The 16446-nt window shown below is 35.3% G+C and overlaps 1 protein-coding gene across 1 annotated transcript; it reads left to right on the forward strand.

The window, feature by feature from the left end:
• The first annotated feature begins 4120 nt into the window (after positions 1-4120).
• Positions 4121-8105, forward strand: LOC140801470 (GTP-binding protein BRASSINAZOLE INSENSITIVE PALE GREEN 2, chloroplastic). Its single transcript, XM_073156614.1, has 3 exons — positions 4121-5620; positions 7200-7367; positions 7501-8105. The coding sequence occupies exons 1-3, from the start codon at positions 4172-4174 to the stop codon at positions 7849-7851; spliced, it is 1968 nt and encodes a 655-aa protein (XP_073012715.1). The 5' UTR covers positions 4121-4171; the 3' UTR covers positions 7852-8105.
• The last annotated feature ends 8341 nt before the right edge of the window (positions 8106-16446 follow it).

Here is a 16446-nt window from a genome sequence, read left to right on the forward strand (position 1 = left end):
GAAAAATAATATAGATAATAGTAAGTGCTATAAATGCATTATATAATTTGATTATTTTTAATAAACTACATACATTGATCTAATAATGATAATTAAGCTATAAATACCAAAATACTTATAATTACAATTAATTATATTTGTCCTACTTATGCTTAGCTTAATAATTATATTAGTGAGTAATATATACATCTTTAAACTAATTAGCTATTTATATAAATTTAATAAAGTAAATAACTTAAAAGAAAAGAAAAGAAAAAATCCTATTATAATGTTGGGCCGAGCCCATCACTATCCTTACTACAGTGCTGGGTTTGGCCTAGCTCTGTAGCCAGCAGAGAGGAGAACAAAGAGGGAAGGAAAGAAGAGAAAGAAGAAAGGAGGAGACGAAAAAAAAAAAAGAAAGGAGAAGAAGAGAAGAGAAAAGAGAAGAAGGAGAAGGGAAGGGAGGAGGAGCCGGGCCGGTGGGGAGGGGCGTGGCCGGCCTCTCGTTGGAGGCTTAATTCTGGCAAACCTGAGAGAGAGAGAGAGAGAGAGAGAGAGAGAGAGAGAGAGAGAGAGAGAGAGGGCGATAGGCCGGTGGTAGGCTGGCGGCAGGCAAGAAGGAAAGAGAGGGTGTAAGAGAGTGACCGAGAGAGAGAGAGAAGGCGGCGGAGGAGGGGGATGGCAGCGGCGGTGGGGCCCACCGTGCTAGCTGGTCGAGCAGGAACATGTGGTGGTCCTCGGCTTGCCATTGCGGGTGAGAAATTTCTCACCTGCACTGGGCTCGACTTGGGCACGAGGCCGAGCATAACTTGGCCGGTCGTGTTGTACCCAAATTATTATTGTTACTATTATTATTTGGGTTAGGTTGTTAAGGTTACCCAACCCATCTGTCTGACTGGGTATCTATTGAGTCTCCATCACTAATCAGATAGGAAATGCCACAAGGAAGGCTCTCCTTGATTTTGATGACTGACACATCAGAAGTGAGAAGGGGGAGTAGGGGAATAAGGAAGTCTGAAGAAGAGGTATTGAGAAAATAAGTACTCATTGCATCGCAAAAAAGCTGGAAGCCACTAACAAGCATTGTATTAGTCACCAAGGAGAGCAAGGTGGATATCCATTTGATTCAGATTTAGGGGAATCCTCTAGCATTGAGAAAATTGAGGAGATCATGGTTGGCGCAATCAAATGCTTTGTTGAAATCTAGTTTTAGAATGAGACCTTTGCGCTTAGCTTTGAACATCCAATGAATGAGCTCATGGGTGTTGACAAAATTGTCAAGAATATGTCTACCTTTGATAAACCCAGATTAAGAATGTAGAATTAGGCCATTTAGGAGAGGGGATAGATGGTTGGCCCAAAGGAGAAGGCTAATCGACTGAAAGTAATCTAGTGCTCTTGTCACTCTAGATTTGGGAATGAGAACAATAAAAGCCTTGGCCTAGCTCGTGAGGGAGAGATTTGGGTCGAGGTGACGTTTGATAGTTTCCCGGTGCTTTGAATAAAAAAGAAAGACCAAAAATTCACTTGGCCCAAGAGAGTTGTAGAAGACAGCTTCCTTGATCTCCTCCTCCAAGGAGTGCAAGTCGACGTTGGGAGAATCATACGATGAATTCCACTCAAAGTAAAAATTGGGGGAGCGCTGCAACTTGAATAAAATTTTTGAAGTGGTTTTTGAAGAGATTCAAGAACCACTTCCAAAAAAACTTTGGTTGAGCTTATTACTATTTATTTCTTGTATACATTTATTCTATGGCTAACTACTATCCTTTTCACTATTATTTGCATCCAGCACCACAATCATTGTTGAGGAAACTTATCATAAAAATTTAGACTAATTTGATAATAAAGTAAGAGGTTAGTTGGAGATAGTTATGAGATAATTATTATTAGTTAAATAACCAAAAGTATAACTCTGTATGATTGTTATTTATTTCTATGTAAATTATAATGGTGAAATATATAAATTTTGTAATATATAGAAAAAATAACTAAAGTTGTTATTATATTTACAAAAGTTGTTAATATATATTTTTTCTTTTTCTACTACTTCTTTTCTAGCTTCTTCTTCTTCTTTTACTTCTTATTTTTCTTCTTATTTTTCTTCTTCTTTTTCATCTATGCCTTAATTATTCTTTATTTTCTATAAAAATCTCTCTAATTACTTTTTAATTAATAAAGTAAGTGATTAATTATATATAATTAAGAGAATTTATGTTTAAGAAGAAGAAACAATAATAGAAAATAGAAGAAGAAATATATTAACATCTTCTGTAAATATAATAACAATTTTTGTAAATATAATAATAACTTTCATTATTTTTTCTATACACTTTCTATATTAGTGATTATTCTCTTTTTTTTCAATACAAGTCTTTATAATCGCCTTTTAATTAATAAAGTAAGATTATTTTGAGATAGTGGTGAAATAATTAGAATTAATTAAATAACAAAAAGCATGACTCTACATAATTATTATTTATTTCTATATAGATTGTACTATAGAATTTTATACTTAAATTAAGAATTATTTATTTTTACACAAATAGTGGCATAATCTGAAAAAAAATTTGAATGCAAAAGTTGTAGATCATGTTGTTACCAATTTTATCCAATTAGTTTTATAAATTTTGAATGTTAGATAATTATCTTTTGAATATTTTTTTCAAAACTATGCATAATTGAAATTCTGTGTTCTCACTATAATTCATAATTTCATATTTAAACTAAGAATTATTCATTTCTTTATAGATAGATTCATAATATGAAAAAACTCTGAACACAAAAGTTGTAGATCATGATGTCACTAATTTTATCCAATTAACTTCATAATTCTTGGACATTAGATAATTATCTTTGAATATTTTTTTGAAACTATATAGAATTGAAAATTTGTGTTTAAGACAAAATTCTGCGTTTAAGTACGAAATTCTGACTGTGATTTATAATTTCATATGTAACTAGGAAATATTCATTTCGCCATAGATGAATTCACAACTGAAGAAATTCTGAAATACAAAAGTTCTATCATGATGTTACGGATTTTATCCCATTGATTTCATAATTTTTGGACATTAGATGATTATCTTTTGAATATTTTTTTGAAACTGTACAGAACTGAAATTTTATAGTTTAAGTACAAAATTTGTACTTAAACTATGAATTTCATACTTAAACTACGAAATTCTAATTTTATGTAATTTTGAGAAAATAATATCTTATATATTTAACTATCAGAATTAATATAGAAATAAATAATAATTATGTGGACTTATGTTTTTAGTTTTTAACTAATTATAATTATATCAAAATTATCTCCTATTAATATCTTATTTTATTAATTAAATAGCGATTAGATACTTATATAAAAAAATAATTAAGAGATAAAAAAAAAGAGCACTAGAAGAAGAAGAATTAATAGCAACATATAAAGTAGAAAATGAAGATAAGATGATGAAGAAAATAAGTACGGGTCATTTCTCTCTCTCTTATAGTGTTTTATCAATATTTAATGAGGCACTAGATGACAAAAATGACAAAGTTAAAAGAAAAGTAAGAAAAAAGTCTCAAGTGCAAAAATGCCGAAAATAACCGAATAAAAAACTAAGTGGATTTTCAGTATAAATAACCGAATTAAAAATGAGTCATACTAAAAAAAAGAACGGGATTTTATTAAGGGAAATGATTCAATAAGAACTATGAATTTCTCTTTCCTAATCTAATATTTGAGATAAAATAATACTAAATAAAATTAACTGAAAGTACTGGTCATATCAACCAAAATACAATCACTTTTCTAAATTATAAAGGTAAATTAGTCATATTTTATTTCTCTCTTTCTCTCTTTCTCTTAGCTATCTATTTTTTTTTATAAAAGAGAAAATAATAATAAATTAGTTAAGAAAACATGTATAAGGATAAGCAGTAAGAAAATATTTAAATTCTAATTTTTTTATCAGTTAAACTAGTCTTATATGTAAAATGTCTTAGATACCTTTTAATTTATAGACAGATAGAAAATTATTTCTATAACTAATTGGTTAGTATCGAATCATTTCTCTTTTGTTAAACGGGTCTGACTCAAAAAACCGAAAAACAAATGAGTTTTTAGTTTAAAAAACCCTATCAGCATTTCCGTGATAACACTACAAAATCCAAGTAACGCTGCAACTCTCGCTTCATTTCTGCCATGGCGGAAGCCTCCTTCTCTTCTCTAACGCGACCTACTTATCATGTCTTCAAGAATGGAACTAAAACTCCACGAGCGCTTCTCCTTCTCTCCTCCTCCTGGATCCCGCCCTCCTCCTCCTCCTCCTCCTCTTTTCTTCCCCTATCCACTCGGAAATCTTCTCTCTCTTGTTCCTTCTCCCGTTCTACTTCAACGTCCAAGAAGCCTTCGACTCCAAAAGCGCCTCTTTTTAGCGAGGGAAGGGACGAAGATGAGACCCGCCTCGTCTGCCCCGGCTGCGGTATCTTCATGCAAGACTCCGACCCCAATCTCCCAGGCTACTACAAGAAACCCCTAGCTCGGGAGGTAGATAGGTATGATTCCCACGGTCTTCCCTTGTCTGAATCCAATGAGATTCTTGATGAGGATGAGGAGGGAGCTAGTTGGTCGTCGTCAAAATCTGATATTGATGCGGAAATTGAGGGGTTCTCTGATGAAGCTTTCATGGAAGAGGAAGGAGAGGAAGGGGGGATTGGGTGGGATTCGGATTGGGAGGTGGAGGAAGAGGAAGAAGAGGAGAACTTGAAGAAGGAATTGGACGGATTTACCCCTGCAGGAGTTGGCTATGGTAATGTCACCGAGGAGACGTTGACGAAGATGAAGAAGGAGAAGGTCTCGAAATCTGAGAAGAAGAAGAAGATGAGAGATGCAAAGAGGAATGAAGCAGAGGACTCGGCAACTGTCTGTGCTCGGTGCCACTCTTTGAGGAATTATGGGCAGGTGAAGAATCAGAAGGCGGAGAATTTGATTCCCGATTTTGATTTCGATCGACTCATTTCCACCCGGCTGATGAAGCCAGCGACTAGTGCTCCAGTTATAGTCATGGTTGTCGATTGTGTGGACTTCGACGGTTCTTTCCCAAAGCGGGCAGCGAAGTCTTTGTTTAAAGCCTTAGAAGGAAGGAAGAAAGATTTAAATGTCACCAAGTTGCCAAAACTTGTTCTCGTCGCAACGAAGGTTGATTTGCTTCCCACACAGATTTCTCCAACGAGGTTGGACCGTTGGGTGCGTAATCGAGCTAAGGCAGCCGGAGCACCTAAGCTCAGTGCCGTTTATTTGGTGAGCGCACGGAAGGATGTAGGTGTTAGGAATTTGATTTCCTACATCAAGGAATTGGCAGGACCTCGTGGGAATGTGTGGGTGATCGGTGCACAGAATGCTGGGAAGTCGACTTTAATCAATGCATTTGCTAAGCGCGAAGGTGTGAAGATCACAAGACTAACAGAGGCAGCGGTGCCAGGAACTACATTAGGAATATTGAGAATAACAGGCATTTTGCCCGCAAAAGCAAAGATGTATGATACTCCAGGTCTTCTGCATCCATATCTGATGTCAATGAGACTAAACAGGGAAGAACAAAAGATGGTGGAAATCCGGAAGGAGCTACAACCACGAACCTTTAGGATGAAGGCAAGTTGCTGCCTTACTATATTCCCTGTTTAGTTATGCAAGTTTATAGCAAATTCTTAACCTAGTTTATGAATTTTTATAGTGTCTTCGTCCTTTGTGATTTTAGCTGAATGCTACTGATTCATCCATCAAATGACAGGGACTCATACCAATTCCATTTGATGAGTCCAAAGGTTTTAGAATTTAGCTAGTGTTTTGAGTAGTCCATACTGAAAGGAACATGCTATAGGAGTAAACAAATTAAAAGTTTTAATTGTTGGATGGAATCTGTGAGATGGTTGCAACTGTTCCAGTCTAAAAGAACACTAGGAAATGATTGAGCATAGTTTTGTCATATAGAAATATCCTTCTTTATATCTTTTCTACGATAGAGTATGATATTCTACAAGTGGTGAAATGCTCTATATAAATGCCAGTCTATTCATTATGACCTAATTTAATGATTTCCTGAAGATTTTAGTTGTTAATGCTTGACAACCTGAACTTTCCACCTAAAAGAAGATAATAAGTCTTTAACAAACTCTTGGCCTTCTTGCTTTCCATGTGCCTTTTGCTTTTGTATCTCTTCCAATAATATAACTTATCAATGTAATTTATGAATTGTCATACAACTCCTTATCAATATAACTTATCATAGATGTATCCCTTTGGGTGGTGTTTTTTGTGTGCTACCATGACATCTTGTGTTTTATGGTAAACCTTTCTTCTGTTGACAAGAAAGGGAAATATTCTGAAACTTTTATGGTTATACCATCATCCAATAAGTCGACCTATTATAGATCGAATCAGGCTGATAGATAGGACTAAAGGAATTTCTTGTCCTTTGAAGTTGGTCACTACTATCACCTCTATTATCAGTAAACGTTTGTCATAGCTACGTGGATCTTTGCTCTGGCACCATAATGATTACATCTTGTCTAATTATCTAAGATTGCTATTCGACTCCTTATTCGACAGTTGCTATTATGGACTACCTCATTATTCCTGAAGTTTTTCCTAATTCTTTAATTTGGATTTCTGCTCCTTTATGGCTTCATTGTTAATCAAACCATTTCTCTGTAGTGAAGCCTACTTCGATTCTGCTGTGCTTGCTCTTATCTTCTTGATTTAGTCTCTGATCACTTAAAAAGCTGTACTAGTTCTGTCTCTGGTGGAAGAAAATCCCCATCATGTAATAGTTAATATTTTCCTATTGGCAACTGCTTTAAGGAAGCTTATGTAGATAACACATATTTGATTTGCATTACTGAGGCATGATATTCACCAAACATGGCTGTTGTCTCCTACATATGGAGAACAACCATTACAATGCTCAAATTCTTGAAAATGAAGATTGCCTATCGCTCATATTCTTGATGCGAGATATCAATTATCCTCCATCTACTCTTATTTAAGTTTAATCACTATCTTCCAATCATAAAATTAATATAGCTTATATTAATGGTAAATCTCTTGAGATGTTCATCCTACTGCCATGCGATTACCTAATGGAGAAATTAGTTCGATGCAAAGTTGTAAACATTAATGTGGTATTTCCATTTATAAGACCAACTCAAGAAGTAATTTGTGATTGTTGCAGGTCGGGCAGACAATCCATATTGGGGGCTTGATGAGGCTTGACCTGACGCAAGCTTCTGTACAAACTATTTATGTAACTATTTGTTCATCTCCGAATGTTTCTCTCCATATGGGAAAGACAGAAACCGCTGATGAGATAAACAAGAATCATTTTGGCATCAGGCTACAGGTGGGATTTCCTTATCTTTTCCCTCAAATTATTTGTTATTGCTATTGATTTAGCATTCCTGAATTTCAACAGGAAGATAATGCCCTCTTACTTTTTATATCTATCGTATTGATATATGTGTCGTGTGTATTAGCCACCCATTGGGCAAGATCGCGTGACCGAACTAGGCGACTGGAAGCAGAAAGAGATCAAGGTATCTGGGATCAGCTGGGATGTTAACAGTGTAGACATTGCAGTTTCTGGGCTTGGGTGGTTCTCTTTTGGGTTGAAAGGTGAAGCCACTGTGGCACTATGGACCTTTGATGGTGTCGAAGTGACACAGAGAGAGCCATTGGTCCTTGATAGAGCCTCTTTCCTAGAAAGACCTGGGTTTTTGTTACCCAAGGCCATATCTGATGCCATTGGTAACAAGAGTAGGATGGAGGCACAAAAGAGGTGGTTGGAACAAAATAGAGAAGATTTCCTTTTGGAAGCAAGCACATGAAACTAGATGTGAGCTCAAAGCTAATCACCATGTCTTCATATAGTTTGTGATTCTCAGCAGCTATTGGTTTGGCTGTGTCGAAGTTAGCACTGTTGATGAATGTTGTTGCATCGAGTTCTTTACACACGTTGAAGTATTAGGAGTATAATACTTTACATATAGACTATCAACTCAATGCAGTTAGAAGCATAAGAGATTTTGTAGGTGTACCTCTAGTTTTCTAGAAGTTCTAGTTTATATTTATAAGAAAGAAATGCATGCATGTCCATGGCAGTATGGCACAAATATGTTAGCATTGAGATATTTGTTTTGGGAAAACAAAAAAATTTCAACCAGGGACTTGCACCATTAACCATTTAATATTTCCCATTTTGCACTCCTATCTATTTGATTTATCTTTGCAATTTTACTCAAAAGATTAAGAATTTTAAAATTGGCCTTGCACCACTTTTAAGGATATCTTCCTGCATGGAGAAAACCACTCATTTTCTTATTCATAGGGAGATCTTATTAAATTTTTTTTGGCTTACAAGTTAGAGATTTTCTTTCTTGGTGCCATGGTAGGGAATATTAAAGGATTTTAAAAGAACAACATTCTTTCTCAGCACATCTTGTCCCTTTCGCCTAAAATGCAGCCTCTTCCTTTTTTGCCTAGATTATCTTTTCCTCCTGTTGTTAATTCCTATGCTAGAAAATCATCTTCTCCTCTTTCCTCCATTTCGGGTAGAATCTTAAGTCAAATTCTCAATCATTACCATCTTCTTCATTGTTGGCCAAATCTTTCAACCCTAGTAGAGCAACAATGTAATTTATATAATCTTACTATTTAATTTTTGTTGGTCTATATATCTATTTGTTAGTTTATTTGTATAAATGGATATATAGTCTCCTATAGGGTTTTGTCAGTTTATATATGTATTCTATTTAAAGTTATCCATGTAATTGTGATCCATACTTCTATAGGTTCAGTTTATATATGGATTTTGTTGGTATTCCATGTAATTGTGATCTATACTTCTATAGGTTCAGTTTATATATGGATTTTGTTGGTATTCCATGTAATTATAATTTATAGAATTATGTAGGTTTTGATCAGTCTATATATTGAATCTTGTATTAATATTTTTTGGACTCTCGTGTTAGTATATATGGATTCCAGTGTTGGTATTTATGGAAACAGTTGTCAGTATGTCTTAAGTCTTGCATTAGTATTTTTACTGCATATAATTGGGTCTTTTCACATGATTATCCAGTTAAGTTCAGAATTATTGACTTCTTAATGGATGACCAATTCTGGTAGATCCTAAGTACTAGGATGATTTTATGCTTTGGTGTTATAGCTGTGGAGTTGTTTTCTTTCAGATTGTATGCGAGATCATTAATATCAGACCAAGATAATAGTAAACGTAGAGTGTTGGTGTTGTAATTTGATACTTTATAATGTTTGTTTAAAATATAAAGGGATCAAATCATGGAGGAAGTTGTAATCTGGATTTTAATTTGGCAATAAGCTATTGATAAAATTGAGAGAATAGTGAATTGCTCAGATGAAGAGGACTAGTGAAGATTGCTTTGTGCTCAAATAGTTTTGGAGCTGTAAATATATTGTTATGTCATGATAATATATCTTGAATTATTGATCTTGAACTTTTTGAGATATAGGTTATTAGTTTTAAATTTTTTTTGACAAAAAATATGTAGACATATTCATTGCAATAGAGCGATTACAATCTGATAGAGTCATAATCGGTCCATTCCTTACAACATTTGTTCTATGGCCCGACGGAGGCCGCTAAGCTTGATTGATGGAGGGACATGTGTTTTGTGTCTTCTAATCAAATTGTGAGTAGTTTTACCTCCTAGAGAGCTTTTCCATATTATAATATATTATATATTATGTATACGTATTTTGTTTTGGCCTACAACATGATTATATGATCTTATATAAAGATAACTTTAGTTGGGCATATTTCTATCATTCTTTTCTTAGGTTGATCTTGGGCATATGTATACAAATGATTTAGAAATAATTAGAGATGGATTTTAACATAGTTTATTGGTTGAGATGATTTGAAGCATGAGCAGACATGTGATAGTTATAGGATTGGAGATTGTATTGTATTATATTCTTGTTGACTACTTTTATCACCTATATTTCTAATGTGCATGACTTGTTACAGTATTGGATAAATACATATGACTTATTTAGAAGAAAATCATGAAAACAATATAGTGGAGTAGTTGATAGAAAGCATGAGGATACTGGATATATAATATTATATAATATACATTGTTCGTTATATGCATGGGTTACCTATATGATATGTATTGCTTGCTATATGCGAGGGTTAGCTATATAATATACATTGCTCACTAGAGGCTAGGGTCAGCTATGTGATTTATAATGCTCGCTGGAGGCGAGGTTAGCTATATGATATACATTGCTCGCTAGAGGTGAGGGTTAGTTATATAATATATACATTGTTTGCTATTTGTGAGAGTTAGGTATATGATATATACATTGCTCGTTATACATAAGGGTTAGCTATATGATATACACATTACTTGTTATATGTGATGGTTAGTTATACACTATAATAATTATTGAGAAGCTGGATATCCCATGTACTTTTTTGCTCGTTATACATAAGGGTTAGCTATATGATATATACATTACTTGTTATATGTGATGGTTAGTTATACACTATAATAATTATTGAGAAGTTGGATATCCCATGTACTTTTTATCAGCTAGATTAGTACACCAGTTTGGATGGATGATTGATATACCCCATATGATTGACGGTGTGTGATTGAACCTTCGGGCAGGTTTGTGAGAGCGGGTACTGGATATGGTGGAGGTAGTCGAGTATGATAATGTTATTCAGAGATAACTTTGACGATTGAGATATTGAGAAATACATATAATTTTATTATCATCTAATATACGTAATTATTGAATAGGCATTATGCATTATTATGGTTACATTTGATATTATTATATGATCATGGTTGGCATACATCACATGTATTATACTTGAGAGAGTCATGATGATGATATGATTGGAGATTTATTTACACATTACTAGCAGAGAAAGAGATAGTTTTTTTTTCTCCAAATTACGTTATTTTGAGAATCAACCTACCGACAAATTCGTAGCCTAGGTGATTTGCTGCCTCCCTCTTGCCAAAATGGGATGAATCTGATCATGCAGTCTTTTTGAGAATTATATACTTGAACCGTCATGACATGATATCTACTATACGTTTACATATTATTGAGGATACATTTAAATGCTCATTCATGACATTATACTTATTTCTTATTCATATTATTTAATACATGATTTACTTTTCGTTTAGCATCATTGATTAGAGTAAGGTCTACACTAAGCCTTTAGCTAATGACTCTCTTTATTGTTTTTTTCTAAATCCGTAGATATGTGGTACGTTATAACGACTTGAGATATCATAAAGAGATATTTTAGAATGAATATGAGGTTAGCTAGACGTGAGATAGTATAGAAGATAGTTTATGTTGAAATTGAGTTGTACTAATATTGTATATTTTTGTATTCCTCTATATTAGATTATGTTGTAGAATAGGAAGTGTTATATAGGTTGAACGGTATTGTATAAGTTATTTTAGTTGTATCTTAAGGATTTGTCATGGCCTGTGTGGATACTACTAAATTATGTAGTGATCTATTATGGTTGTTATGGATTTTGGATTTTCATATATTAATATGTTTATTTGGTTGAGTACGATTTATCTTAAGATGTATTATGTGAGTATAAGTGTATCTGTGCGTGATGATCTCGCTCATCCTTCTGCGTGCGAATGCCGTGTAGGCCCATGGGTGTCCATGTTGCTCATGCCGGGCGAAGGCGTTACATATCTTAAGCATACAATGCATTAAGTTATAGATGTAATAATTCTGTTCTTGAATGTTATAGTGCTACTAATTGGGCTTTCAATAAGATTAGTCCTAAATTGGTTAGTGATTTTATATTTACTTTGGGTGTAGGCTTAATTACATGGTCTTCTATGAAATAATCATGTATTGCTTTATCTTCTACGGAAATGGAATTTATTGCTATGTCACAAGCTACTAAAGAATTGATTTGGTTGGGATGTTTTTTATGTGGTATTCCTTTTTATGAAATGTGCAACTCTTTAATTACTTTAAATTGTGATAATCAAGCGGCAATATATGTTTCTAAAAATAAGAAATTTATTAGTAGGAGTAAGCATATTGCAATAAGAGATAATTATATGAGAAAACTGGTGAAGAAGGATAAAATCACTTTGGCGTATTTACCCACGAATCAAATGCTTTAGGATTTACTCATCAAACCATTTAGTGGCGAGAGATTGAGCAACATTTGGAGAGATATGGGACTATTACCAATTTAAGAATAGTATGATTAAAAGCCTAGTTGTTAGAGTTCAAAGGACTTAATAATTAACTATCAAAAAGAAATATTGACGTGTAGATTATAATTCAAAGTCCTATATCTTAATCAACAATGTAAGGATGAACATTTATTTATTAACATTATTCATAGCAATGGTAGAGTGATACAAAGTGGTTGTGGACATTTTAAAAATAAGTGGGGAATTGTAAGGAATTTTTTAACATAATATAAAACAAAGTATGCATAAAAATGGGGTTGTTTTATTGAAAAAATAGTATTGTAGGAAAAACTGTTGGAAATCTATTTGAATGAGACTAGACCATTCAAATGAGATTTAAATTCATTTGAACTAGAGTGATCCATTAAAAAAAAAATTTCCAGATAGCAAATTCTATCTAACGTCAAAACTCGTTCAAACGACATTTAGAAATTAGTTATTTTTGGTTGAAAAAATGGCTCTATTTGGTCTAAAAGGTGTCATTTCGAATAGGATCTATGGAGAAATACCTATTTTATCTCAAAACCATTTAAATAAAGAGGTTGAGAGATCTAAATAGAGAAAAAAATCATATAGTTGATCCTTCTTTCTTCATCCAAAGCATTGATTTTTAATTTTCTTTTTGATCTTTGAGTTGGTCATTGGTCCCCAAGTTTATTGGAAGTACAGTCCTTGGAAACCTGATAATGAAGGCATTGCATCCTCGAGATAGAATTTTCAAGAGTCCATATGTACCTTGGTAGGCAAATTACTATCTTAAAAAAAACTTCTAGCATCTTTTCTAAAAAAACCTAAATTTCTATTTCGATTCCACTCCACTTCACAAATTTTCCCAACATAAGATGCCATACATTGACTGGGATCATTTAAATGAGGATCAATTACAATAGAAAGAAAGAGAATTAGGTGAAAAATAAATCTAATCCTTATGCATACGTTGCAATAAATAAATAATTGAGAGCATATACAAAGAAAGAATAAAAAATACAATGTTAAAGGGTTCTAGATCCGTATATATCCAGGCTCTGATACCACATATAAGGCATTTATCTAAATCAATACATGAATACATTAATATTTTCAACCACTAGTCTATAGACCTATATATAGATTAATAAGAGGCTCAAAGTCCTAATCTAATTAAAGCACATTCTTCATAAATGGAACGTCTCAACCTAACTCAAAGACACCTATAATAACTTGATTTTACATTGAAATAAATAGAATCGTATACCGAGTTTCTAATGTGGTTTGGATTCAATTGGATCACCTCATGGGGGACAATGGGTTTCTTAGGCTTTACCGTTTGTCTAGATTAGGGCCTTCACAAGCTCTAAAAGGAAGAAGTAAATAGAGAAGAACTAACAGCCTTTGTTTAATAAGTTTGGAACGCCACAAACAAATTTTGTTAGGGTAATTTGCCACACTCAAGAAGGAGAAGAATGTGAGTGATAAGAATTGATAGATTCGCCACTAAACCAAGGTTTAGATATTTCATGTTCATTCCACTTCCAAAACAAGCATTTTCAAAGGCCAAACAAATTATACTTCCCAAAGCTAATAAATAGTCACTAAACAATATTAAATGGCCAACACAATTACTAAGTCAAAGGAACTGAAAAGATACTAAAAGATGAACAAAAATGAAAACTTAATCCATATTCTTCTGGTCTTGAAATGGGTTGAATTATGCACGATTGTAACCTGAGTTAATTACTCTCACAAATGAGCAAAGTGGTCCCTTTAGGCTTGATCTCCATTTCGTTCTTTGTTGTCCTCTATACCGCCTATTTTCTCTACATAGAGTTACTCAAGAGTGGTTTGAAAAGCCTTGGACTTAGAATGAGTAATTGGCCCAGAACTAGGAGTCAATGACCCAACATGAGGCACATCATCTAGATTCAGTCACTTACTATTTTTGGTTTCGAGCTTGAGTGTTTGAACGGCCTCACGATGGTGTAGACCGAAAGCACTCCTTGATGATGCATTCGAACGCCTAACAAGCCATTTAAAAGCGTCATAACAAATTTTTAGTTCGACATAAATATTTTTAAAGGTTGTTTGATTTATGGTTTATATATATATTAGCGTATCGAGAAAAATATTAGATTTGCCTCTCTCTCTCTCTCTCTCTCTCTCTCCTTCACACTCCCTCAAGCCAACCAATGCTCCCATCCTGCCTAGAGGCTGATGCTCTCCTCCTCCCTCCTCGATTGTCATACCCTGTAGACCCATTGGGTCGGTCGGCCCATTTCTCCCTCCTCTCCTTTATATCACCACCAACCAAGCCATCACCTCTATCGATTCCACCACCAACATTGCCGCACTATCCCCTAAGCCTCACCATTCCTCCACCACATAACACCTCCTAACCAAGGACATATCATCTAGTATCAAAGGTTCATTCCTCTGATCAAATGCTTACAACAAGGGCAATGGCCCCATGCCATCACAAGGGCACATCTACAATGGTTGAAGAAACTGTCTTCAAAGAGATGGAGCCAAACACCCTTTTATTGATGGTTGCCTCACCTTCTATGTCATGTTATGGCCCAGCTTGAAGGGTCTAGTGGGTTTAGTCTAGTTGGTTTAGTGGGTTTGGGGTTAAGTCTATTTCTATTTCTATATTACTATTCCTGCACTTGGTCTAATCAAGTCATATATTTTCAGTTTTACTTGTGTTGGAATCACTTGAGTCATGGGCCCGCTTAGCTAGATGGTCATGGGTCGCCATTATATAAAGTGTGGTAAACACTCAGGTTAGGTATGAACATTATTGCACTAATTCTAGTTTTCCTTAACTCTGTCTCCGTCTCTCTCTCTTATCACCCTCTCTAGCAGTTGGCGGCGCCCACAAATTAAGCCTACCAGTTGCAACTCTCCCCCTCTTCGGCTAACTCTTCCCTCCTCTCCACTGGTACGATCATGCCTCTGACTATGGAGCTCTGATACCAGCTTGATACGACCTCGCCTTTTTGGTGAAGGGGGTCGATCTCTTCCAATTCTTGATCTGGACTAGATCTGGCACGGAACTTTGAAATAAGATCCCGAAATATGCCGCCGTTGGATCGATGTGAAATTTTGATATGTTGTAGCCCTAGAAAAGAGCTTTCTAAAAAATTAAGTTTTAGGCGAATCGGAGTTGTGGATCTCGAGATATCGTCCGTTTAGTGGACGAACATCAGGATGCTCTATTTTGGATTCGTGGATGGAGGCACGAGATCCTAGGTAATGATGGTTGGTGGAGGACTGGCGTTAATGGGGTGGCACCGGTGGAAAAGTGGTGGTGGAAGGGTTATGGTTGATGGAAAGGTTAGGGCAAGTGCTGGATAGATTGGACGAAGGGGGAAAAGAGGGCCACCCCTAAGGGACTAGGGTGATTAGCCGGACGAGGGAGGTTAGAAGCGGCGTCGCCGGGGATTGAGAGAACGGGAGCGAAGAAGACGAAGGAGGCAAGGCAAAACTCAATCTCAATAATTAATAATAATTTTGGTTGCCATACACATCCTTTTTATAGGCTAACCAACAACTCAAATTAACCCTAAAACATAATTTTCGCCGACCGCGTTCGAACTCGCCCGACTGCGTTCGAACTCACTCCACCCGCGTTCGAACGCGACTTACAGAAAACTTATTTTAATGGAAATTAAACACTTAAACATGAAACAAAAACACTCCTAAAGTGAATCCATGCTCGAGATGATGTCGGTGAAGTCCGAATCGTATCAATCCACCACGCTTCCGCAACCTTGTCCTCAAGGTTTGAAATTTGGGAAGCGATCTTTGAACTCTGACTCAAGCTCCTCCATTGTATGATCTTCTGCATTCATTCCCCACATATCTAAAGATATAGGAAATGTTGGTGCTGAGAAAGAGGCAAGCTCACTCGTGTCAGGTTGGCGCGAAAGGGCATCAGCCGCTCGATTCTCGATCAGCAAGTTCCAAGTCAAGCTCGGTCCTATCCATCGCCGCGAGTCTTTCGTAGGCACGCAAGATAGGGGTAGTGCGACCATAACCGCCTCAAAGGGGTTCATCCTCAGTCGAGCTTGGATACTTGTACTCCAACTAACCCAAGGTGGAATTCGGGTCCATCTACATTGAGTCCACTTGGTGTCGGGTGGTCGAACCACTTGACTCAATGTCAGTTCAGCAATAGAAATCTGGTGCATCCGATTGCG

The sequence above is a fragment of the Typha latifolia genome, chromosome 14 (genome assembly GCF_019914945.1).
Source record: "Typha latifolia isolate L0001 chromosome 14, TyphaL0001v2, whole genome shotgun sequence".
In the NCBI taxonomy this organism is placed as follows: domain Eukaryota; kingdom Viridiplantae; phylum Streptophyta; class Magnoliopsida; order Poales; family Typhaceae; genus Typha; species Typha latifolia.

Excerpts from the sequence above, each read along its gene's own strand:
- LOC140801470 (XM_073156614.1), top strand. The coding sequence starts at position 4,172 with ATGGCGGAAGCCTCCTTCTCTTCTCTAACGCGACCTACTTATCATGTC. Across the intron at positions 5,621-7,199 it reads CACGAACCTTTAGGATGAAG|GTCGGGCAGACAATCCATAT; the intron begins GCAAGTTGCTGC and ends TGATTGTTGCAG. Across the intron at positions 7,368-7,500 it reads ATTTTGGCATCAGGCTACAG|CCACCCATTGGGCAAGATCG; the intron begins GTGGGATTTCCT and ends CGTGTGTATTAG.